General features: G+C 49.1%; 2 protein-coding genes across 3 annotated transcripts in view; both read right to left on the bottom strand.

Annotated features, from left to right (window-relative positions):
- Window positions 1-317: 317 nt before the first annotated feature.
- Window positions 318-4,585, bottom strand: ZFP36L2 (ZFP36 ring finger protein like 2). The gene is made up of 2 exons (XM_081068029.1): window positions 4,238-4,585; window positions 318-3,708 (listed from the first exon to the last, which is right to left on the bottom strand). Exons 1-2 carry the CDS (start codon window positions 4,286-4,288, stop codon window positions 2,266-2,268), a joined length of 1,494 nt encoding a protein of 497 aa, XP_080924155.1. The 5' UTR covers window positions 4,289-4,585; the 3' UTR covers window positions 318-2,265.
- A 1,754-nt stretch (window positions 4,586-6,339) lies between these two features.
- The window catches only part of THADA (THADA armadillo repeat containing), a 291,090-nt gene continuing 276,720 nt past the window's right edge, over window positions 6,340-20,709 (bottom strand). Inside the window, exons 37-38 of one of the 2 annotated variants that reach the window (XM_081068770.1) lie at window positions 10,097-10,266; window positions 6,340-9,048 (exon numbers count right to left, since the gene is read on the bottom strand). In XM_081068770.1, the coding sequence (XP_080924896.1) occupies window positions 8,653-9,048; window positions 10,097-10,266 (566 nt within the window). In that variant the 3' untranslated portion in view covers window positions 6,340-8,652. The remainder of the gene's footprint in view (window positions 9,049-10,096; window positions 10,267-20,709) is intronic. The other variant, XM_081068771.1, reaches the window with a different exon arrangement.

Raw genomic sequence — 20,709 nt, 5'->3', positions numbered from 1 at the left:
TGACACTTGGTGACTCACAGGCAAGCCACACCCCTCCAGGCCTCCCAGCCAGGCCCTGCCACCAGCCAGCCAACACTAGGATGCATCTTATTAGCAAGGGTAACAGCTAATGCCCTTGACAGTCCAAATAATTACTTTTTTTCAGCCAAAAGAATTTGCTATAAAATACTGAGGGGCAGGCTCTGCCAGCTCTCCAAGTCCTAGTCCCCAATCCCTCCAAGACTTGGGTGAGGCCTGACCAAGTGGTGGGGAACTAGAAAGCTAGATATTTTCATTGGAAACAAACAAACGAACAAAAAACTAACTTACAACGTATTAATAATACCTTTTTTCCCAAAAATTTTATTGGGGGAAAACTACAAAACATATACAGTACAATGTTTACAGTCACAATTTGTAGTGAACTGATTCCCCAAAATATATTACAACTCAAGTTGACTTATCTTGTTACATTCAAATACCTACTTCTGTCAAAGTAGTCCAGAGTACATACATACATAGTGCTCCAACTGTACCTACGTACATACAAACTAAAGCTACTGCTCATTCATCTGCTGTCCAGGAAAGCATTCCTGCCTTTCTACATGGGAAAAAAAAAATACTACAAGTTTTGGAAATTTCTGTTATTAAACAAGGCATATTCATGTAATACATACCATTTTAGCACGAAGAGTTGACCTCTTGACTTTAGCTATATAAAAAAAGTGGTAAAAATCTTTTCCTTTTGTGCAGTTGAACCCATCCTACATTCAAATTCTCTCAAGCACTAATAGACAAAATACTTATTTGGTTGAGTAAGATTTAAGGCAAGTTCTGGCCCTTCCAAAGGCACTGTGAGACTACCCCCCATTATTGCTACATGTCTACACACAGAGTTATGTCACAGTAGAAATGGTGGAATAAGCAAACATTTTTTTGCTAATTTATAAAGTTGGAATGAGAAAAGCATGCCACATTTAAGCCTGATTGCAAAGTATGTGGTCACTTTTTTTCTTTAAAGTTGGATGGGCTACAACCATTATACATTCTAAGAAAACTCGTAAGATATTCCTTAAACTACTTCCACAGCATCAAGATAGATTTCTATAAAGAAATCATGCAATCTTTCAAAATTTACGTAAACAAGGAAAGAAATTAATGAAATAAATATTACATACAATCTCTTAAATTAAGATTTTTTTTACTCATTTACAATAAAATAACCATGTGAAGTTACAAAAGGCATATATTACTGTGAAAAGAACATACACTCCACATTTTGCCGATAATAATGGCAATCATAATTTAACATAATAAAAGAATATATATCTATTGCTTTTCATCATACTTGATAAATACAGTATGAACAAAATTTTCAATGTATACTTTTCACAAGATAATAAATAAGTTAAATAGTTTTTTTCATATTGAGTTGTGGTGCAGTGGTGCGAATCAACTCAAAACAGCTAAAAATTCAGCAGTTATTCCCCCAACAATTACAAACTAAGCTCTGCCCAAGGCTTCCAAAGAGAGCAGACAAAATGGTTCTAAATTAAACACCCACTAAGTGGTGGCAACGAAATCAGGAACCAATATGAAACTTTGGAATGCAAGGTTTTTTTTCCAGACACATAAGTTGGTTTAGAAAAACAAAACAACATAACCTATGGAGCAAAGGGCTCTACTATCAAGGCATATTCATGGCAGAATATTAAATTCTAAAAGCTTATAGGTTTAGCAAGGTGGTGGCTTGGCTGGTTTGTTTACACTGTTCTGAAACAACAATGAGGAACTTCTCTCAAGACAAAGTTCCCACATCTGGACTAATGCTTTTCAAGTGACGATATGGAATGGTGGTTGGTAGCTGCTGGTGCTGGGTTGATTTTTCCTAAAGTCCCAAACTCATTTGAGACCTAAAAAAAGTTAAGTGTTTGGTTTTTTGTTCTATTCGCATCACAACTGCCCTGTTGTGAATATTTTGTTCATCAATACAAAAAGTTCGTTGACTTTTTTTTGCTCAACAAGAGTGAAACTTCGTATAATAATAAAAATAATAAAAAACAAAAACTGGAGAAAACCGAAAGGGTAGACGTGGGGGGCCCACCCGGCACACAAAAGTTCGAGTCCAAGTGCTCGGTCTGGCCTGCAGTCTAGTCTGCTTGTGGCCTATGTCACCCCCAACTCCCGTGCCCGCATGCCCCTTGGCAGGAGGCAAGGTGGCAGAGGCGCCCTCCAACACCCCCAGAACGGCCTTCCCTTCCTCCTCCTCACTGTAGCCCTCTTGCCTCAGTCGTCGGAGATGGAGAGGCGGCTGAAGATGGGCAGGCGGCGGCCCGGGTCGAGGCTGGGAGACTCGGAGCCGCTGAGGCTGCCGGAGCTCAGAGAGCCGCTCAAATAGCTGTCGCGGTCCGACAGCGAGTCCGGGGGACTAGGGGGCGCGTCGAACACTGGCGACTCCGACAGGCGGCGCGGCAGCTGGAAGTTGTAGGGCGGCGAGGGAGGCGCAGCGGCGCTAGCAGGGAGGGGCGCGCTGGGCGGCGCCGGGGGCTGCGCGGGGGGCACCAGGCCCTGCTGCTGCTGCTGCTGCTGCTGCTGGCTGCGATAGTAGGCGGCGGCGGCCACCGCGGCGAAGTTGTGGGTCTGGATGGCGAGCGGCGTGATGAGGCTGCTCAGCTCCGGGCCGAAGGTGAAGGCGTTATTGGCGCACGAGGCCGCTGAGCAGGCGGCACACGGGGCCCCGGGCGCTAGCAGGTCCTCGGCGCCCCCCGCGCCGTACAGGAGGGCGGCTGCTGCAGCCGCCGCCGCCGCCGAGGCACAGCACGTCGGGGCGCCGGAGGGCGTGGAGGACGCCGAGGCCGACGAGCAGGACGAAGCAGAGGAGGAGCAGGACGAGGCCGATGAGCAGGAGGGCGGGGGTGGCGTGCGCGACGTGGGGCTGTCGAGCAGCAGTGGCGACTCGAGGCCCCCCGGGGGCTGGTGGTGGCCCGACGGGAAGCCCGAGAAGCTGAGGCTATGATGCAGCTTGGGCCGCGGCTCCCGCGGGAAGCCCAGGTGCAGCGCATCGCGCGCGCTGAAGGCGCGGAGGTCCCCAGAGGGGCCCCCAGATGGCGCGGGCCGCCGCTCATCCGCGTTGTGGATGAAGTGGCAACGCGGCCCGTAGGGGCAGAACCCGATGGTGTGGAAGGTTCGGCACAGCTCTGTCTTGTACTTGGGGTGGCGCGTCAGGCTGCGCAGCTCGTGGAAGCCGTGCGCGAACTGGCACTTCTCGCCGTACTTGCACGTGCCGCTCTCCTCGAAGGGCCGGCACAGCTCAGTTTTGTAGCGAGTCGAGTTGATCTGGGATCCGCCGCCCCCCTTCTGCTGCTGCTGCAGGTGCAGGAGATGCTGGCTGCGCTCACCGTTCTCGCTGAACGAGCGGTCCCGGAATTTGTTCTCCTTGTTCAGCAGGGCCGTGCCGCCACCCCCCGAAGGCTCCTTGAGTGTGCCGTAGGAGGCTGGGCTGCCGGCCGCCGCGCTGCCGCAGCTGCTGCCGTTAGGCGCGCCCGGGAACTTGGGCGAGCAGCTGCCGGGGGTAGGCGCGGGGTGGGCGAGCGCGTGCAGGTTGCTGGCCGAGTGCCGTCGGAGGAAGCCCGGCGTGAAGCCCGAGCTGGGGGCGGCGGCCACGGGCGTCCCCACCGCCTTCTTGTCCAGCATGTTGTTCAGATTGAGGTTGGCCAGGGATTTCTCCGTCTGCCAAAAGGTGGGGAGCAGGAAAGGGATGAAAAAGGGTAAGGAAGGGAAGAGTTGGGGCGAGCTGCAGAGGAATTGCCAGCCTTCTGATTCTTTTTCCTTTTTGAGGATTTCGACTCGGCCCCCACCCTCCACCCATACACGCGCAAAAGAATCAAGTTCGCTTAAGGAGGAGCCGGACTACCACTTCAGGCCGCGCTGGGTTTCGACATGTGATTTTTAGCCCATGGGCCGCCGGCCCGGGCGGCGCAAACTCCGTCCGGGAAGCACCGAGCAGCGTGGCCGCGGTCGGCTCCGGATAAACTAAACAGCTACAGCCGCTCCCTCCTGCTCTTTCTCCCTCCCTGCTCCTTCTCCCCGCCCACAAGGCACGAGCACAACTACTGCAAACTTCGGGATTTTTCTCGACCCCAAAAAAGTCAAGGTGGGGAGGGGGGATCCCCAAAAGCCGAGGACAGAAGGTAAAGTCTGAAAATTGGAAGGGCTTCCTGCTTGCCCGCCTTCTTCTTTCCTTGCTCCCCCCGCGTACCTTGCACAAGAAGTCGATATCGTAGAAGGAGGGTAGAAGTGTGGTCGACATGTTTCTGGATCCTGTAATGGTCGGAGGTGCGGGCAGAGAGGTCCGGAGGAGCCCTCGGGGCTGCGCGGCCGGGCTCGAGCCACGACGAATAACGGGCGAGGGGCGGGGGGGGGGGAACCGAAAGTTGGCTGGGGCGAGAAAAGCGGGAAAGGGAAGCAGCGTGGACTGGTTTGAGGGCGCTGGGAGTACGGAGTGGGGGGAAAAGGAGAAAGAAGCAAAGAGCGCTCCTCCGCGCCCCGGGGTGCCCGGCCCGCCCCCCCCCCCGCGCGGAGCCGACGGCAGCTCGCGAACTGCTGGAACTCCGCGGCCCGCGAGTACGCGCCCTATATAGAGAACTGCAGCTGCTGGGCGGGCGTGCCCGGGGGAGGGGACAGAACGTTGACCCCGCTGGGGTCTCCAGGCAACGCCGCCCGTCGGCTCGTGGACGTCAGGCTCCTTTCTGGCCTCTCATTGGCCGCCGCCAATTTTTTCCTCTGGGGGAGGAGGCAGAGAGGCCTCGGGGCGGGGCAGGCTGCTGCGGCGCCCTAGGCGGCGTGGAGAGTTCGGCCCAGATGGGTGCTGCTGGGTGGCGGCGGGTAGATACGGCTCCCCTTTTCTGGGGCTGCACTATTGGAAATCCCCAGCACGTTTTACGTGGCCGGGGTTCTGCATCCCGGGACGTGTCCCTCCCCGCCCGATCCTGTTAGGCGAAATTAGGGAGCTTTTATCTTCCACCCTAGGTTTTATACTGGGCGCGGGAATTGCAAAATGCAAGAATATTGCAGACATCCGCGTGGCCCGGCTGGTTTGCAAAGCGTTCTCCAGCTCGGGGAGGGAGAGGCGGGGGCTCTGGGCCTGAGTCTGGTGGGTGGTGGCTCCATCCCGACTGCACGTGGAGACACGATGGGGGTGGGGGCGGGAGCGGCCACGCGGGCGGCTGCCGCTGCAGTCTCGCCCAGAGGAGCCTGGGCCGATTTCTCCGCCCCTCTCCCCGCCCAGGCTGCAGTAAACAGGGCTCGAGCGCCGGGGCCTGCCGGGCAAGGCTGAGTGTCTGAGGACAAGGCGCTGGCTTTGCTAATCACATCACAAGACCTTGAGCTAGGGCCAAAGGCGCGGAGTGGCGCGGGGCGTCCCGGGCGGGGGAGCCAGCTGGGAGGACGGCAGAAAAAATCGGCAGAGCCGGGCAGGCATGGAGGCGACTTGCCGCCACCCCGTCCGTCTGCTGGTCAGCTCGGCCTTCTCCAGCTCTCCCGGAGGTTGGGGTGCAGCTGCCAGCCAGGCTCCCCTCCTCAGCCTTGGGCTAGTGCGCTCTCCAAGCCCCTTCCCTCCCGGCCATTGTGGGAGCCGTGGGCCGCAGTCTCTGGCTGAGGCAGTCTCTGGCCAGGCAGGGCTGGGCACTGAGGACTCGGATGATAGACTTGTCCCCCGTTTCCTTTCGCAAGTTGCACTCCCTTAAAGCCTGCGCTGGGAAATGGTCTGCCAACGGGAGTCCTCCGGTTATGGGGCAGACACCCCCCCTAGCGCCCAGTGACGCTAAAGCCGCTGATAGCCCCAGTCCGGCACATCCAGTCTGGCGCAGGGCACTTGTCACTCCCAGTCCCCGTCTGTAAGTATGCTGCCAAAAAGCTGGATCCGGGCCCATGTTTTCCCATACCTGGCAGCCTAGGCTGCAACTCGGCACAAGTTAGAAAGTCCAGTACCCACCAGGGAAGGAAGTTATGGGACCCATGCTCTCTTCCCAAATTGATCTTATTTTTTGCTGTTTCCTTGCCCTCATTTCCATTCGGTGCTAATTCCTTCTTTCAGTTAACCTGGAAGGAATGAGCTAGGCCTGTCACTCAGGGAACTGACTGACTCCTTATGGTTCAGCTTGAATGCAGTGTCCGCTGCTGTACTCCTCCCAACACCTGCCCCGGGCCTTAAGAGTCAGGGTAGGGCTTCAAGGACTTCAGGATCAGAAATTTAGGGCTTGGAGTTCAGACCCGGGTTTTTTGGTAAAACTAAGATCATTCCAGCTTTACTCATCTCTCACCTTTATCAAGGTGCAAATGAGTTATCTGTTAAGGTGTTTAAAAGATAAACAAGTATAATCCATCTTATTTATTAAAGCAAATTGACAAAACATAAAAATGGAGAAAGCCAGGCCTCTGGTCTATGGCCAGATGGATAGAGGTCCAAAGAATCATGAATGCAGAGCTAGGGGTCACCAAATCATGGACCCTAGAGTAGTGACTTCAGAAGAGGTGACTGCTTCACTCTTATGACTCAGCCTACCCTAGCCCCTATACAAGGCTGGGCTTCTGTGGCTGACACTTCAAGAATACTGACTGTTCTGTTTTGTTCTTTGTAGAAATGACCCCAAACAAAACATTTTGAAGGTGGCTCTGACAGGAGGATATGCTCCAGTTCCCCTGGGAATGCATTAGAAAAGTGTGAGATAGCCATTTCCCTAGCCATTGCTACTGGAGGTCAGCAACAAGATTTCAGATAAAAAAAACAGTGACACATCTGTCCCTCCTGCCCTCCTGCCCTACCAGGCTGGCCATAGCCAGCCAAGATCAAAACCTGGGTAATTTCTAACCAACAGCTCTGAGAACACCCACTTTGCAGGCTTTGTAGGATTCTGGAGATAACATGTAAACATGCTATGGCATTAATACAACATGCTTTGGTACTGACTACCTGCTGGTGTAAAATATTTTTATTATGTAACTGCTTTTATTTCATTTTATACGGAGAAAAAAGGAATCTTGGCCTTTTCCAATGACTGAGCTTTGCTGGAGCCAGTTTAATAATTACTTTATCATGCTTATCACCACATTATGCCAACAATTCCCTGATTTCTCACCAGCCAGGTCTTCTCAGAACAAAAGAAATGTTAGGTTGGCAACTTTCCATCAAGTGTGGGCTACACAGATGCCTAACCAAGTAATTCAGGCACACACACACACACACACACACACATTTTGAGCTGATTGCAAAACCGCCCAGGGAATTTACTTTTCTCTTTAGGTCAGAACTTTGGACACTAAGTTAACTTTTCTCCCCTGCCTCTTCCTATAGAGTCCTTTCTCTATACTTCCAGTATGGCTGTTGTTAATGCTAGGTGGTTTTCTTTCGAAGAGATACAAATTATATTTGAAATATAAGCATTTCTGCAGTAGGAAATGATCAAATCAAACTCTATCTCCTCTAAACTACTCCTTCAGACCCTCAAACATCAATAAAATAATTCTGAATGACTGTTCACCTGAGAAGTATTTAAAGATATTTACAGACACGAAAAGCTGGACCAAGTCTACTATTACTGAAATGGGTTTTTCAGATAACTAGGATGAAAAACGAATGTGAATGAGGCTACGACCCATCCAACCTATGAATTTCAAGATAACTGTCTGTGGGTTATACTTATTCTGAAATTACAAATTAAAAACGACAAGCCAATGAAAAACAGGACCAGCAGCAAAATGTATACAAGAGTGACACCTGCTGGGTGTCTGAGGAAGAGGGCTGGGCTTGGGAAGGCAGAAAATCTGTAAGATTTCTACATTCAATTACTGAAATGGTGAGTGTGTTTTCTGGTATCTTAAATGAGAAACTTCTTGTTATTGCCACCAAGAAAATGATAGTAAATCGTGTAGGCATCAAAATAAATCAATTATTCTGGCTCTTCTTTCCTCGTATCCTTCTAACAGCCAAGAGTCTATGCTTTCACTGGGGGGCAAAATCAGGTATCCCAGCATTAGCACAAACAACTCTTTTGGGCGGAGGGGGTAGGAGCTCTGAGTGGCTCTTTTAGTAATTAGGATGTCACTGTCGTGTGTAGGTGACTGCAGGACTCACACATCCAGACAACAAAAACAAAACTATTTGTATGAAGTTGATCCTTAATGTTCTCAATATTCTCAGGGTCCAACATTTGGAACATATTTCTGCTTTTGCTATAAAATGGAATAAAATTTGGAATTCTGACCAAATGGGCTGTTTGCCAAGGAATCCAGCTCCTACATCCAGCCAAATAAGGGGGAAAAATCGTGTGTTAAAAACCAATTCTATGTAGTCAATTCATAGAAAATGCTGGCTAGCTATGGCTGGACATTAGAGGTCCTGGGGGACAAAAAAGGCTAATTCAGGCCCACAGGTGGCCTGCACCTGGGAACAGAGTAAATATTCCACATGGTAGCCTCACTTCCTACAGTAGCTGCAATAAACCAGTCTGCCTAGAATGAGTGAACTGAAGAAAAACCCCTCTGTAGGAAGACTAGACTCACAGAAGTGGGGGAGGTGTGAAAGGGAAAAAAAATCTGAATTTATGTTCAACACATTTCCTGCAGGTTTAGTGGAGGACTCACCCACCTCACCCCTACCCCCAAAGTCTTCTATCTTCAACAAGCTGTTTGTGTTCCTGGAAGAGTTAACTGATTTGCTTCTGCCAGAGAGTCCGAAGCACTGAGAACTAGGGTGTCTTTCCCTTCCTTTCCTTCCAGAAAGGCCTTCAGCCTCAGGCAAGCCATAGTCCTTTCCTCCTGAATGCGTAGTCTTGTGAAATCCACTGACTTCAAAAACTCGGCAGTTGGTGGCAGTTCTCTGAAGAGCTGGGAGAGGAGGTGGCACTGTTCTGATGTTGTCCTCTGAAGATGACAGAGTGTCTCAGGGCTGAGGCGATTCCAGCTGGACTTGGAGAGGAGACGGAAGAGGTGCTTGTAGAGGTATTTCACAAAGAGTAGGGTCTCAGCCCAAAAGTTGACTTCCACTTTTTCAAACAGGTAGTCTTCTTCCACCTAAGTCAAACGAAAAAGCCAAAAGTCAACCTTAACGGGGAAATGCTGACAAACCCCAGTCCAGACCAGTGTCCTAGCAGATGCAGAAGAGGGGTGTCCCCTCCCCCACCAGAGAGAGGCCCCACTCTCGCCTGTCAACACCCGTGTGTACACACTACTTGCAGCCTTGAAGGGCACCTTCTATTTTCACTTGCACTTCTCTACCGGAGAGGAACTTTTTTCCCCCAGACTTAACATGACCTCTGATAAAGATGTGTTTGTGGTTCCAAGCCAAGATATTTTGGAGGCCTGGTGCTGAAAAGGGGACCTCAACAGGGAGTGGGCTCTAGACCAAAAGGTGCATCTAGGAAGCAGAGAAGAGGGAGGAAGGGAACTCTCAGCAGTAGAAAAAGAGCAAATTACCAAACTCGAGACACTAACTAGTCTCTGAGTATGAAATCAAATTTCTATAATGCTGGGGATTTTCAAGGTCATTTTATCACAGACACTTTATCTTGTCTCTGAATTTCCCATAAACAGGCTAGGCTGCTTTTTGAACTCAGCCTGCTGGTGATGCCAAGAGGGCCAGCTGAGTCAGACACCAGTGGATATGAATTTTCAGTTCTCAAGGTGCTTTTGCTTGTCTTGGTCCTCAGTTACCCTGTCTGTAGAGTGCTCCCCGACCTGGGGGGGCTAATAGTTTTCTTTCTACCCTGGAAGGAACCCGATGCTCTGGAAATATTTCACCTTCAGACCTCACCATGGGGAGCCCCTAGATCCTCCAATGTTGACTAATAAGGATTCTCCATAACTCAGCTCTCAACTTCCAAGGGGCCTCTTTCAAAGTCCCCGCTCCCCACAGACCTGAACCCCAAAAGCCAGCATGAGAGATGCCTGAGGCCCCCAGCAGGCTGCCATGGACATCTGGAGCGTTTCCGAATTGGTGATCGCTCTGAGCGTCCAGTAAACCTTCAGCAGGCGCATTAGGCCCAAGCAAGCCTGGAAGTGCTGCATCCAGTGGGCTTAGGACACTCCGACCTCACCCCCTGCCCTGAGACCCCAAGGCTACCTGCTGCATGCTCTCCACACAGACCATGAGGTCATCACCCTCTCCCAACAGCCATCCCAGCAGGACTGGGAGTGCAGAAGCCACCTGGTCCCACTGCTGGAGCAGGTCACATAGCACAGCCAGGGCCAGGTCCAGGGCGAGGGAGGCATCCACCTGACAGAAGGCGAATTCTGTGGAAATAAGAGAGGCCAGTGATGAACGCACTGCTCAGGGCCAACTCAGGGACGCTCTGTAGGGCTCTGGGAACATGAGGGCCTCCGGTAAAATCACTGCCACTAGCCTGGCAGTGAAGCTGGTGGAATAGGCTCACTGAAGGTTATTAACCCACTTCTGAGTCCTGCTACCTATACAGCTAGAACGAGTCAAAGGTCTGAACCCCACCGTTTCCATGCCCCCTGTCCCAGTGTGGACAGAAGCAGCCTCCTCTGCAGGACTAGGCATTTAGCTCTCCTCAGCCTATCTACTGTGACTGGAAGGATATCTGGAAAGCTTCCCGCTTGACGTCTCCTCTGCAGGCCTGCCACAGTGCCTGAATTCCATTGGTTTGCCCCTTTCTCTGATAGCAAGTCCCACTGGGCACACAACACACCGAATCTCTAACATCTTAGAGCAGTGCATCAGCAAACTTTCCTTAAAGGGCCAGAGAGTAAATATTTTCGTGTGTCACAACTACTCAACTCTGCTGAAAGCAGCCACAGACAATCTATAAACAAATGGTTGTGGCTGTGTTCCAATAAAACTTTATTTATGACCCAATAAAATTTGAATTTCATGTAATTTTCACATATCACAAAATACTCTTCTTTTGATTTCCCCCCAACCACCTAAAAATGTAAAACCCAAAGTGTTACAGTTCACAGGGCCATAAAACAACAGGTGGTGGGCTGGAATTAGCTCATATTTTGGGTGCCCTCTGTTGTAGAGTGAATTCGTTTTTCAGACACTTGTCTTCCTAGCTGGCTAGGAGAAGGGTGCAGAAAGAGGAAGTGGGTGCCTTGGGGAAATCATGGCTTATTTCACCATTTTGCCTTAGGCTCCCGGTGTTAATATTTCTGCTCACAGCCCTGCCCCTACCATCCCCAACCTGCAGGAGGTCTGAAACATGGGACTGGAATCCCAGCACCCAGACAATGAAACTCTGTAGATCCATCCACACATCAATGCTTGTCCTTCAATGACCCACTTCTGTTGAGACCCGTCTTTCCCAAATCCATGTTTCCAACTCCAGCCCCCAGACCTGTCCCTGACCATTTGGCCCCAAAAGAGACTTGCTCAGCACACAGGGAGAAGGCTCAGTGTCTGGACTGGACGGCTGAATTCCTCAATGTTGAACCAGCCTTTGTGTGATGACCCCCTGAGGGCCTGTTACATGCTGGGCTCCAACCAAGTCCTTTCTCTCTCCTATGGATTGGGTATAACTATCCTTACATCACACATGAGGAATCCAGAGCTCAGACGGGTTAACCCATCTGTGTACAGATGGTGGCTATGAAGTGGCTATGAAGAAACTGAAATCGGCAACGAGTTTCATGGTGCATGCAGAGCACCGATGTGGAGAATCAGCACCAATTTCCCAGAGATCTCACCATCTTTACGACAAGATAAGCAGGGTTAGTGACCCCTCCGGCAGGGCCAGGAGTAACAGCCCACGGGAGCAGAGCCTTGAGTCACTGGAAACAGCCAAAGGACTGGTGTCACCACTGTCAGAGCCCCAAATCAATCTCCCAGGATGCCCTCCTCCCCATGCTGGGACTCTGCAGCCTGGAACCAGGATTTAAACGAGGAAACAGAAAAAGGGGTGTGTGTGAAGGTACATTTTGGCCGTTGGTCTGAGTCAGGTTTTGGTCCAGACTTCACCTACCATACTGTCTTTATCTGACTCCTCTCTTAGTTCTCAACTGGTTTACAATCTGCATGGTGGAATTAACTGGCATCTTTCAAACTTGAAAGAATTGAAAATACACATGAAGACCAGCACAGGATTAAACTAAATAGCAGATGCTCAAAACATTCCAGTTTAACTGGCTCTGGAGATTCTGAAATCTTTCTTTTTACGCCACTTGATTTAGTTTGAACATGAGCACAGGGAATGCCACAAAGAAAACATTCAATAAACGGTTAACTAGTATTAGTATTGATAATAACAAACATTTTCCTTCTATTGAACCCTTATTGCTTCAACCACCGCGAGGGAGATGTCCCTATTTAACAAATGAGGAAGCCGTGCTCATAGAGATTGGGTTAATAGGTCCAAGTTCACAGTCAGTAATGGTGGCGCTGAGCTAAGTATGTATCGGTGCATAGCCTGCACCCTACCCTGCAGGGAGGCAATGGAGACTCACTCCCAGCACCCCATGGAGACGAAGTTTCACTTAGTTTTATCACTTTTAGTATCAAAAAAGAGCTCTGAGCAGGGGCCATATTTTGAGAAAAAGGTCAAAGGTGTAAGTCCTTAGCATGTGGCACTAGCAGCAGGTTAGCTTATTTTGAAACCTTTCTAAAAATTCTGCCCTCCTTTCCCTCCTTCTCCCTCCCCCTCCCCCCCAACCAGCAACCTTGTGGTTGAGAGGACGCGCTCCAACCAACTGAGCCATCTGGGAGCTCAGCCTCCAACCAACTGAGCCATCTGGGAGCTCAGCGGCAGCTCAGCTCAAGGTGCCGTGTTCAATCTTAGTTGCAGGGGGCGCTGCCCACCATCCCTTGCGAGAGTTGAGGCCTTGAACTGGCAACCTTGTGGTTGAGAGCCTGCATTCCAACCAATGGAGCCATCCCGGAGGCAGCTCAGCTCAAGGTGTCGTGCTCAATCTTAGTTGCAGGGGGTGACTTGAGGAGTTGAACCACCGGCAACCTTGAGAGCCCACTGGCCCATGTGGGAATTGAACCGGCAGCCGTCGGAGTTAGGAGCACGGAGCTCCAACCGCCTGAGCCACCAGGACGCCCCGCCCCACTTCTTTTTTTATTGTCTCCTTAAGGCAAGGACTGAAAGCACCACAGGGAAGGAAAAAAAGTTTCATTTATCAGCCAAATCAGGGCCTGCAGGTCAGGCAACACTCCTGTTGGGTCCATAAAGGGTACGTGAAGTTGACCAGAGGTGCCACCAGGAAGGCCGGACTGCCACACCTACCCCACCTGATGGGGCAGATATCCCCCGTCCTGCACCATTTGGCCATGAAGTGCGATGGGAATGACCAGGCACAAGAGGAGAGCTGGTGTGTTGGCTATAAGTGGATCTAGATAGGATTTTAGCTATCCAAACACCAACTCTGCAAATCAGGACGGGAAGGAAAGTTGGGATAGGGTGGAGCAAGGATTAGTTGGATTTAGATCTCCTGCTTGAGGGGCCAGATGCATCCAACCAAACACCCTCTTTTACTACCTGCCCTGGACTAAGACAGCTCAATACCCAGATCTCTACTGACCAAATGCCTTGTAAAGGGGAAGCTGAAGAGGAGGGAGAGGAATTTTTCACCTAACCATGCAGGCCAAGCAGGCTCTCATGGGCTCACCAGTCCATCAAGGAAACAAGAAAGCAAGTGACCAAGCAATAAGTATGTCTGAAGAATCTGCCACGTGTCCAGAACAGGCAAACAATTTGAAAAATTATTAACAAAACTGGAGGACGGACACTTCCTGACTTCAAAATTTACTTCAAAGCTACAGATATCAATGGGGGCAGCCGGTTAGCTCAGTTGGTTAGAGCGCGGTGCTCTTAGAACAAGGTTGCCAGTTTTGATCCCCACATGGACCTCTATGGGCTGTGCTCTTCACGACTAGATTGAAACAACTACTTGACTTAGTGATAGTTCCTGGAAGAACACACTTAAAATAAATAAAAAGCTAAAAAAAAAAAAAAAAAAACAAGCAAAAAAAACTGCTAAAAAAAAAAAAAAAGAATTTAGCACCATTAAAAAAAAAAAGCTACAGATAGCAAGACAGTGTGGTAGTGGCATAAGAGAGAGACATATAAATCAATGGCATAGAACTGAGTGCCCAAAAATAAACCCTCACACTTACAGTCAATCGATTTTTGACAAAATTGCCAAAACAATTAATTGAGGGAAAGAATAGTTTTTCAATCAACGGAGCTGGGACAACTGGATATACACATGCAAAAGAAGGAATCTGGACTCCTACCTCACAAGATACATAAGAATTAACTCAAAATGTACCAAAGACTGAAATTTAAGAGCTAAAAGTATAAAACTCATAGAAGACAGAATAGGAGTCAAACTTTCTGACCTTGTATTAGGCAACGTTTTCTTACATATGACATCAAAAGCAAGGCAGCAAAAAAAAGTTAGACAACATCAAAACTGAAAACTTGTGTTTCAAAGAACATCATTAAGAAAGTGAAGACAACTCACAACTGGAGAAAATGGTTGCAAATCCTATATTTAACAGCGGACTTGGATCTAGAATACATAAAGAACTCTTAAAACCCAATAATAAAAAGGAAAATAACCCAATTAAAACATGTGCAAGGGATCTTAATAGACATTTTTCCAGAGGAGATACACAGATAACCGATAAGCACCTGAAAAGATGCTTAGTATTATTGGTCATCAGGAAAATGCAAATCAAAACCACAATGAATTACTACGAGTACATCACAGCCACTAGGATAACTATAATATAAAAGACAGACAATAACTTTTGGTGAAGATGTGAAGAAATTGGAACTCTCATGCATTGCTGGTAAAAACGGACAATGGTGCAGCCACTTGGGGAAATAGTCTAAAAGTTTCTCCCACTTTTAGGCATACATACACTTGAGAGAAATTAAAAAAAAACATGTCCACACAAAAACTTGTACATGAATATTCACAGCAGATTTATTCACAAAAGGCAAAAAGTGGGGAAAACCCCAAATACCCACCAACCAACGAATGGATAAATAAGACGTGGTATAGCCATACAATGAAATATTATTCAGCCATGAAGGAATGAAGTACTGGTACATGCCAGAACACAGATGAACCTTGAAAACATGATGCTAAGTCAAAGAAAGAAGCCAGACACAAAAGACCACATATTGTATAATTCCACTTATATGAAATGTCCAGAAGAGGGAAATCATAGAGACATAAAGTAGATTGGGTGTTGCCAGGAGTTGGAGAATGGGGAAAATAAGGAATGACTGCGGATAGATACAGTATTTCTTTTTGGGTTGATGAAAATGTTCTGAAATTAGATAGTGGGGATGGTTGCACAACCTTATGAGTATACTAAAATTTGTTCATATGTATACTTCAATATGGTGTATTTTAAGGTAATGTGAATTCAATCTGGGCTGGGGGTATGGGGAGGGTGGGAGGATGAAAAATGGCCTCCCAAAAGGTATCCATGTGAAGTCCCTGGAACCTGTGAAGGTCACCTTACTTACAGGAAAAGGGTCTTTGCCGATGTGATTCAGGTGATGACATTGCGATGAGGAGATCATCTTGGGTCCTCTGGGTGGACCCTAAATACCATCACAAATGTCCTAATGAGACAGAGGGAGGTTTGACACCAGACACACAGAGGAGAAGGTGATGTGAAGACCAGGGCAGAAGCTGGAGTGATGCGAGCCAAGGCTGACAGCCTCCAGGCGCTGAAGGGGCAAGGGCCGGATTCTTCCCCAGGGCCTCCAGAGGGAGTGTGGCCCTGCTCACACCTTAGTTCTGGACGTCTGGCCTCCAGAACTGGGAGACAATAAATTGCTGTTGTTTTAAACTATCAAGTTTGTGGTCATCTGTTATGGCGGCCACAGGAAACTAATACCGGGGAAATGAAGGGTAAATGCTAAAAGGTGTGGAATTTCTTTTTGGAGTGATGAAAATGTCCAAAAATTGATTGTGTAAAAGTGATGGTCGCATAACTTTAGGAAGATGCTAAAAACTATTGAATGGGTGACTTCTGTGATATATATACATACATATACGTATATATATATATGTATATATAGTGTATCTCAGTAAAGCTGTTAAAAGAAAAAACGAAAAATGCACTATGTACCCAAGTTGGTTCCAGTTGCAGGGAGGAAACCTGACCACAGAGCACACTGAAATAGTGCACAGTCTACTTGAGGAGCCTGGACAAATGCTGAGCCCTCATGCTTGCTTGTAGGGCCCAGGACTCAGGTGCTAGAGGACTGCAGGGGGAATAGTCGGTCAGCCAGAAGGTGGAGAGAGGCCCGAGAATGCTTCCTGGAGGAGCTGGGACTCTGCCTGGCCCTGTACCAGATAGTCAGGGAGGAGGTGCTGGTCAGGCCAGCACTGTGCTAAGTCCTGTGGGAAAGCAAGGCGAACAGCTGGCATGTCCTGTCCTCAGGAAGATGGTGGTCCAGGTGGAAAGGGAAGGCTAATACTCAGGCAACAGTGATGGTATCAGGTGCTCACTGGAGTGGTCTGGAGCCCAAGAGCCGCAGGAGTCAAGGGAGGAAGAGGTCAGTGGGGTAATAAATCATCCCTGAGACTTTGCCTCCCACTGGCTACACAGCTAAGGCAAAAGTGAAACACACCCAGACGCCTCTGGGAGTGAGCGCTTCATATGGGTAAGGCGTGCCGGTACACACTCATGTCTGTGGAAGGCCTACAGAGGAGGATTAGCATACGGTCATTTGGAAGCGACTTAGAAACCCAACCAAGGAGTTTTCAGAACTGGTTAATCCTGTGCCTTCCATCCTTGTGAAGGGATCACTCACTTGGATTGTAGGGGAGGGGAGCCAACGAGAGGCTTCAGGGCTGCTGCAGTGTAGCCCCTGCACTTCAGGGCTCGCCTGCTAAGGCAGACGCCCAGCTATCAGAAACTCGTACTTGCTCCCATGCACGACTTCTTGCCCACCTGAACGAAGAGGCCACTGTGGGGCTGGGAGCTGAAGACCCGGGCTCTTCACTACAAGTCCCAGCCTGTGCCCCCCCTCCCCCTGCACTGCTCCCCCCCCCACTAAGAGAAATGATCATTCATTTCTAGGCAGGTAGACAGGCAAGTCATAGGCTTTGAGGTCATTTTCAGCCGTACTGATTAAAATGAAAATGCCAAGATTGATTTTTCCCCACGTTGCCAGTGTGGGAAACCAATTCGCATCACGCATCAAAAGCCCACAGTCTGACTCTAAAGTATCAAGTGCCTGCTAGGCTAAGGCGATTGGTCAAATCTCCTTCCTAGGCCTTCCCAAGAGCGGTCAAGGCAGTACACAGTACATGCTGAGTAAATGGTGATGGGTTGAATTCTCCCTGCTCCGAGCTCTGGAGAATCCTGTTTTAGGCACCTGGAAAAATCTCTCAACCTGCCATCCAACCAAGTCTCCACCAACCCGTTCATTCACCCAACAATTCAAGCTTTTATCTACCCACAAGTATTTACTTGTCACCTGCTGTGTGGGGGGAACTGTGAGAAACATGAGGAAAATCACAGCCCCTTCTGCTCTCAGAGAGCAAATAGTGTAGTCAGAGGCAAGCTGACACATAGGAAGTGTCAGGAAATAGTCTAAGGTGGTGTATGATGCAGACGAATTATACCACTACTTGTAGCAATGAAAAGACAGAAAAAGAAAAAGAAAAAATGGGGGGAGTGGGAAGAGGGAGAGCTTCACAGAGGGGGAACTTGGGCAGAGGCCAAGCATAGCTGGGACAAAAAGGGAGGAGCAGGGAGATTAGACCTGACCATTGAAGAGGAGTGTTTTTGAGGGGAACTGAAGGTGAAAATGGAGAGGCAGATAGGCTGGAGCAGGCCTGAGGAGGGAAAAGCAGTGTTTGATTGTGTATTACTGGACCTTCTTCTTAGTGAAAATATTTTAAGGTTTCACTAGGCTGTTTCCAGACAGCTCCATTATTTCGTCTTCTCTATAAATTTCCTCACTTCCCCTCAGCAGGGCAAGAACCTGAATTTTAATTAGTCATGAGAAATTACTGTGGAGCTGAAGCTTGGTTCAGCTGCTGACTTTGCCCTTCACCTCTCCTGGGGGCTGCCAGAAGCTTCTCTGCCCCCCGCCTCTTCTGACCCCCCACCTTTAGAGCCCAGGGCTCTCTGCTCTCCAGGGCTCGGGTGAGATTCCACGCATGCCAATCTGTGAGAGGACTTCATGGCTACCCCGGCAAAGGTCATCATCTTAGCCTTTACCACTAAACAGAGTTCCCAGGTGACCCTACCTGAGTAAGACAAATGGCCCAGAGGAAGGTCAGTGTCCTAAGGAATGGAGAGGGGTGGTACCTCCAGCTTTGAAGAACCAGCAGGAAGTCTGGGTGCAGGACCATGGATATTTGTGGTATTAGTCTCTCTTCTTTATCTGAATATTTAAAACATTTCATCAAAGGAGAACCAAATGTGCCCGTCAGTACTCCCAGGGCAGCCCAGCTCCAGCATGTACTGGGGCTAAGTGCCAGGGGCGTCGTAGCACAGAGACCACTGCTCGCCCACTCAGTGCTCTGAGTTGGTGCCCTTGGACCACAGCTAGCCTTTACCCCCGCCCCCCCAACCTAGCCATCTATGAAGTCTAGAGCAGAATTCAAACTTCACCTCGCCCAGGTGGACCCCTCTTCCTCCTCCTTCTTTTTGTTTTGAAGTCTTGGAAACCATTGTTTAAAAGCAGTATACATGGAGGCAGAACCCAACCAAACACACACATCTCAGGGGTTCCAAGGCCCCAGGGAACTTATCAGAATCATCTGGACAGGAGCTCAAATGGACTATCTGGTCTTTACACAAGTTTGGTACAGCTCACATGGTTTTTGAAAAATCAGGAGATTTCTCATAAAAAAATCCAAATTCCTACCACCTTTTGAACATTCAGAAAATTAGAACCTGGTGTCTCTAGGCTGCGTTTTAATGTGATAACAGCCGCCTGGAGCAGAGCACTGGCCGTGCCCTAGAGGAGGAACCTGTACATCTAGTCTGGGACCAACCTACTGCCTCCCACCTCACCCTGTAGGCATGTGAGCCTGGGACCCTTACACGACGGCACTGAGGACGGCAGCGGGCCATCCCTGACCTTCACAGACGAGAACGCTAAGATACTCCCTCTGCCACAGCTCTCCACTCACCAGTCTCCCCCAGGGCTCTCCGGGCCTTCCGTTTCCCCCAACTCTCATGCCTTTGATTCCTCACTATTCCCCGTCTGATCTTCCTCATCTAGGCTTAGGCAGGCCTACTTGTCCCTCAGGACCCAGCCTAGGTCCTGTGGTCTGGGTTTCTCCAGCCCCTGTCACCTCTCTCTGCTAACATCCGCACAGCACTCCGTGTGTTCACAGACGGTGACGGAGGGCGTTCTGTCGCTGAACCCCACATCTTTGCTTTTCCCAAGGTCCTTATATAATAGCACTGGGCACACAGCAGGTACCACCCACTTGGCACTTGATTAGAGTCTTGTCCTAAGCAGTTTACTTAGGACTTGTGTTTCTCCAATAGGAAAACTTAAAGGGTGCAAGAATCAGGTATTGTTACCATGTTACATTCAAGGTTATTGAGGTTTAGAGAAGTAACTCATTCAAGATCAATCACATAGGTTGTAAGCGATAGAGCCAGACGCAAACCCAGGCCTGTCCGACTCCAAAGCCTATATTCTTAACCATTTTGCTAAGCTGCCCATCAATATGCAATAAACAGATGGATGAATCGACTGATTACTTTCGGTATGCCGCCTCAGATCCAGTCTTTGTTCTTCTCTATTCTGTCAGTGCCCCAGGAGGCTGACCTCTAACCGCAGTAGCCAGGTTTCCTTGCTACCTGGCTTCTAGCTAGATTCCTTTAACGGTAAGTGAATGCTGAGAGTTGGGAGGGTAGGAAGACAGAAAAGTTGGGTACTTCTTTCCCGTACCATCCCTTGCCAAGTCACCAAGGTTCTGGAGGTTGCAGCATCCCTCCCCCCACCCCCCGCAGCGCTCACCGGGTTCTGGTTAACCCCCGCCCAGTGCTCTCAGCTGCAGAGTGGTAGGGAGGTAAAAGCTTCCTACCTACGTGGCTCAACATCACTTCCTGCTTCCCTTCACCCAGTGGTTCTGAACTTCAACCAGAATGATGTTGCCCCTCAGAGGACATTTGGCAAAGTCTGGAGACATTTTTGGTTGTCACGATTCAGAGGAGGGGGTGCTCTTGGCATCTAGTGGGTAGAGGCCAGGGATACTGCTAAACATCCTCCCATGCACAGGACAGCTCTCCTCCCCAAACTGTCAACAGTGCCGAGGTTGAGCAAGCCTGTCTTGAGCCTACCCACAACGCTGTACAACTGTGAATAGTCCGTTTAGTGAATTCTCTTCAACTAAACAGTCTAGTATGTGGATGGACGGCACTCTTCACAGTTCATCAGGAAACAGAGGCCTAGGTCTCTATTTGGGACAGATGCGAAGGAACCCATCTCTTTGTTTCCTTTTTTCTGGAAAGCATTTCCTAGCTCAGCCCCTTCTTACAAGCTCTCTGGGCAGAGAGGTGGCAACAGGTGAAAGCAGCCACTTGAGACAAACAGCTTGCTACAGAGCCCTTTCTGTCTGGAGGTGGAAAAATTTTCCAGGTCTGAAGGGAAAGGATAAAAACACCATCATTTGAAATTCTAAAAATACTTTGGGGAAAAAAACTTTCAAATATTAATTTGCTCTTTCTTAATTTTCTAGCTATTTTCATGTGGAACAAATGACCTGGAT

This window comes from Rhinolophus hipposideros, assembly GCF_964194185.1.
Source record: "Rhinolophus hipposideros genome assembly, chromosome: 12".
Classification (NCBI taxonomy): Eukaryota; Metazoa; Chordata; class Mammalia; order Chiroptera; family Rhinolophidae; genus Rhinolophus; species Rhinolophus hipposideros.
Note: the sequence above shows the minus strand (reverse complement) of the source record. Positions and strands in the feature narration are given on the sequence as shown.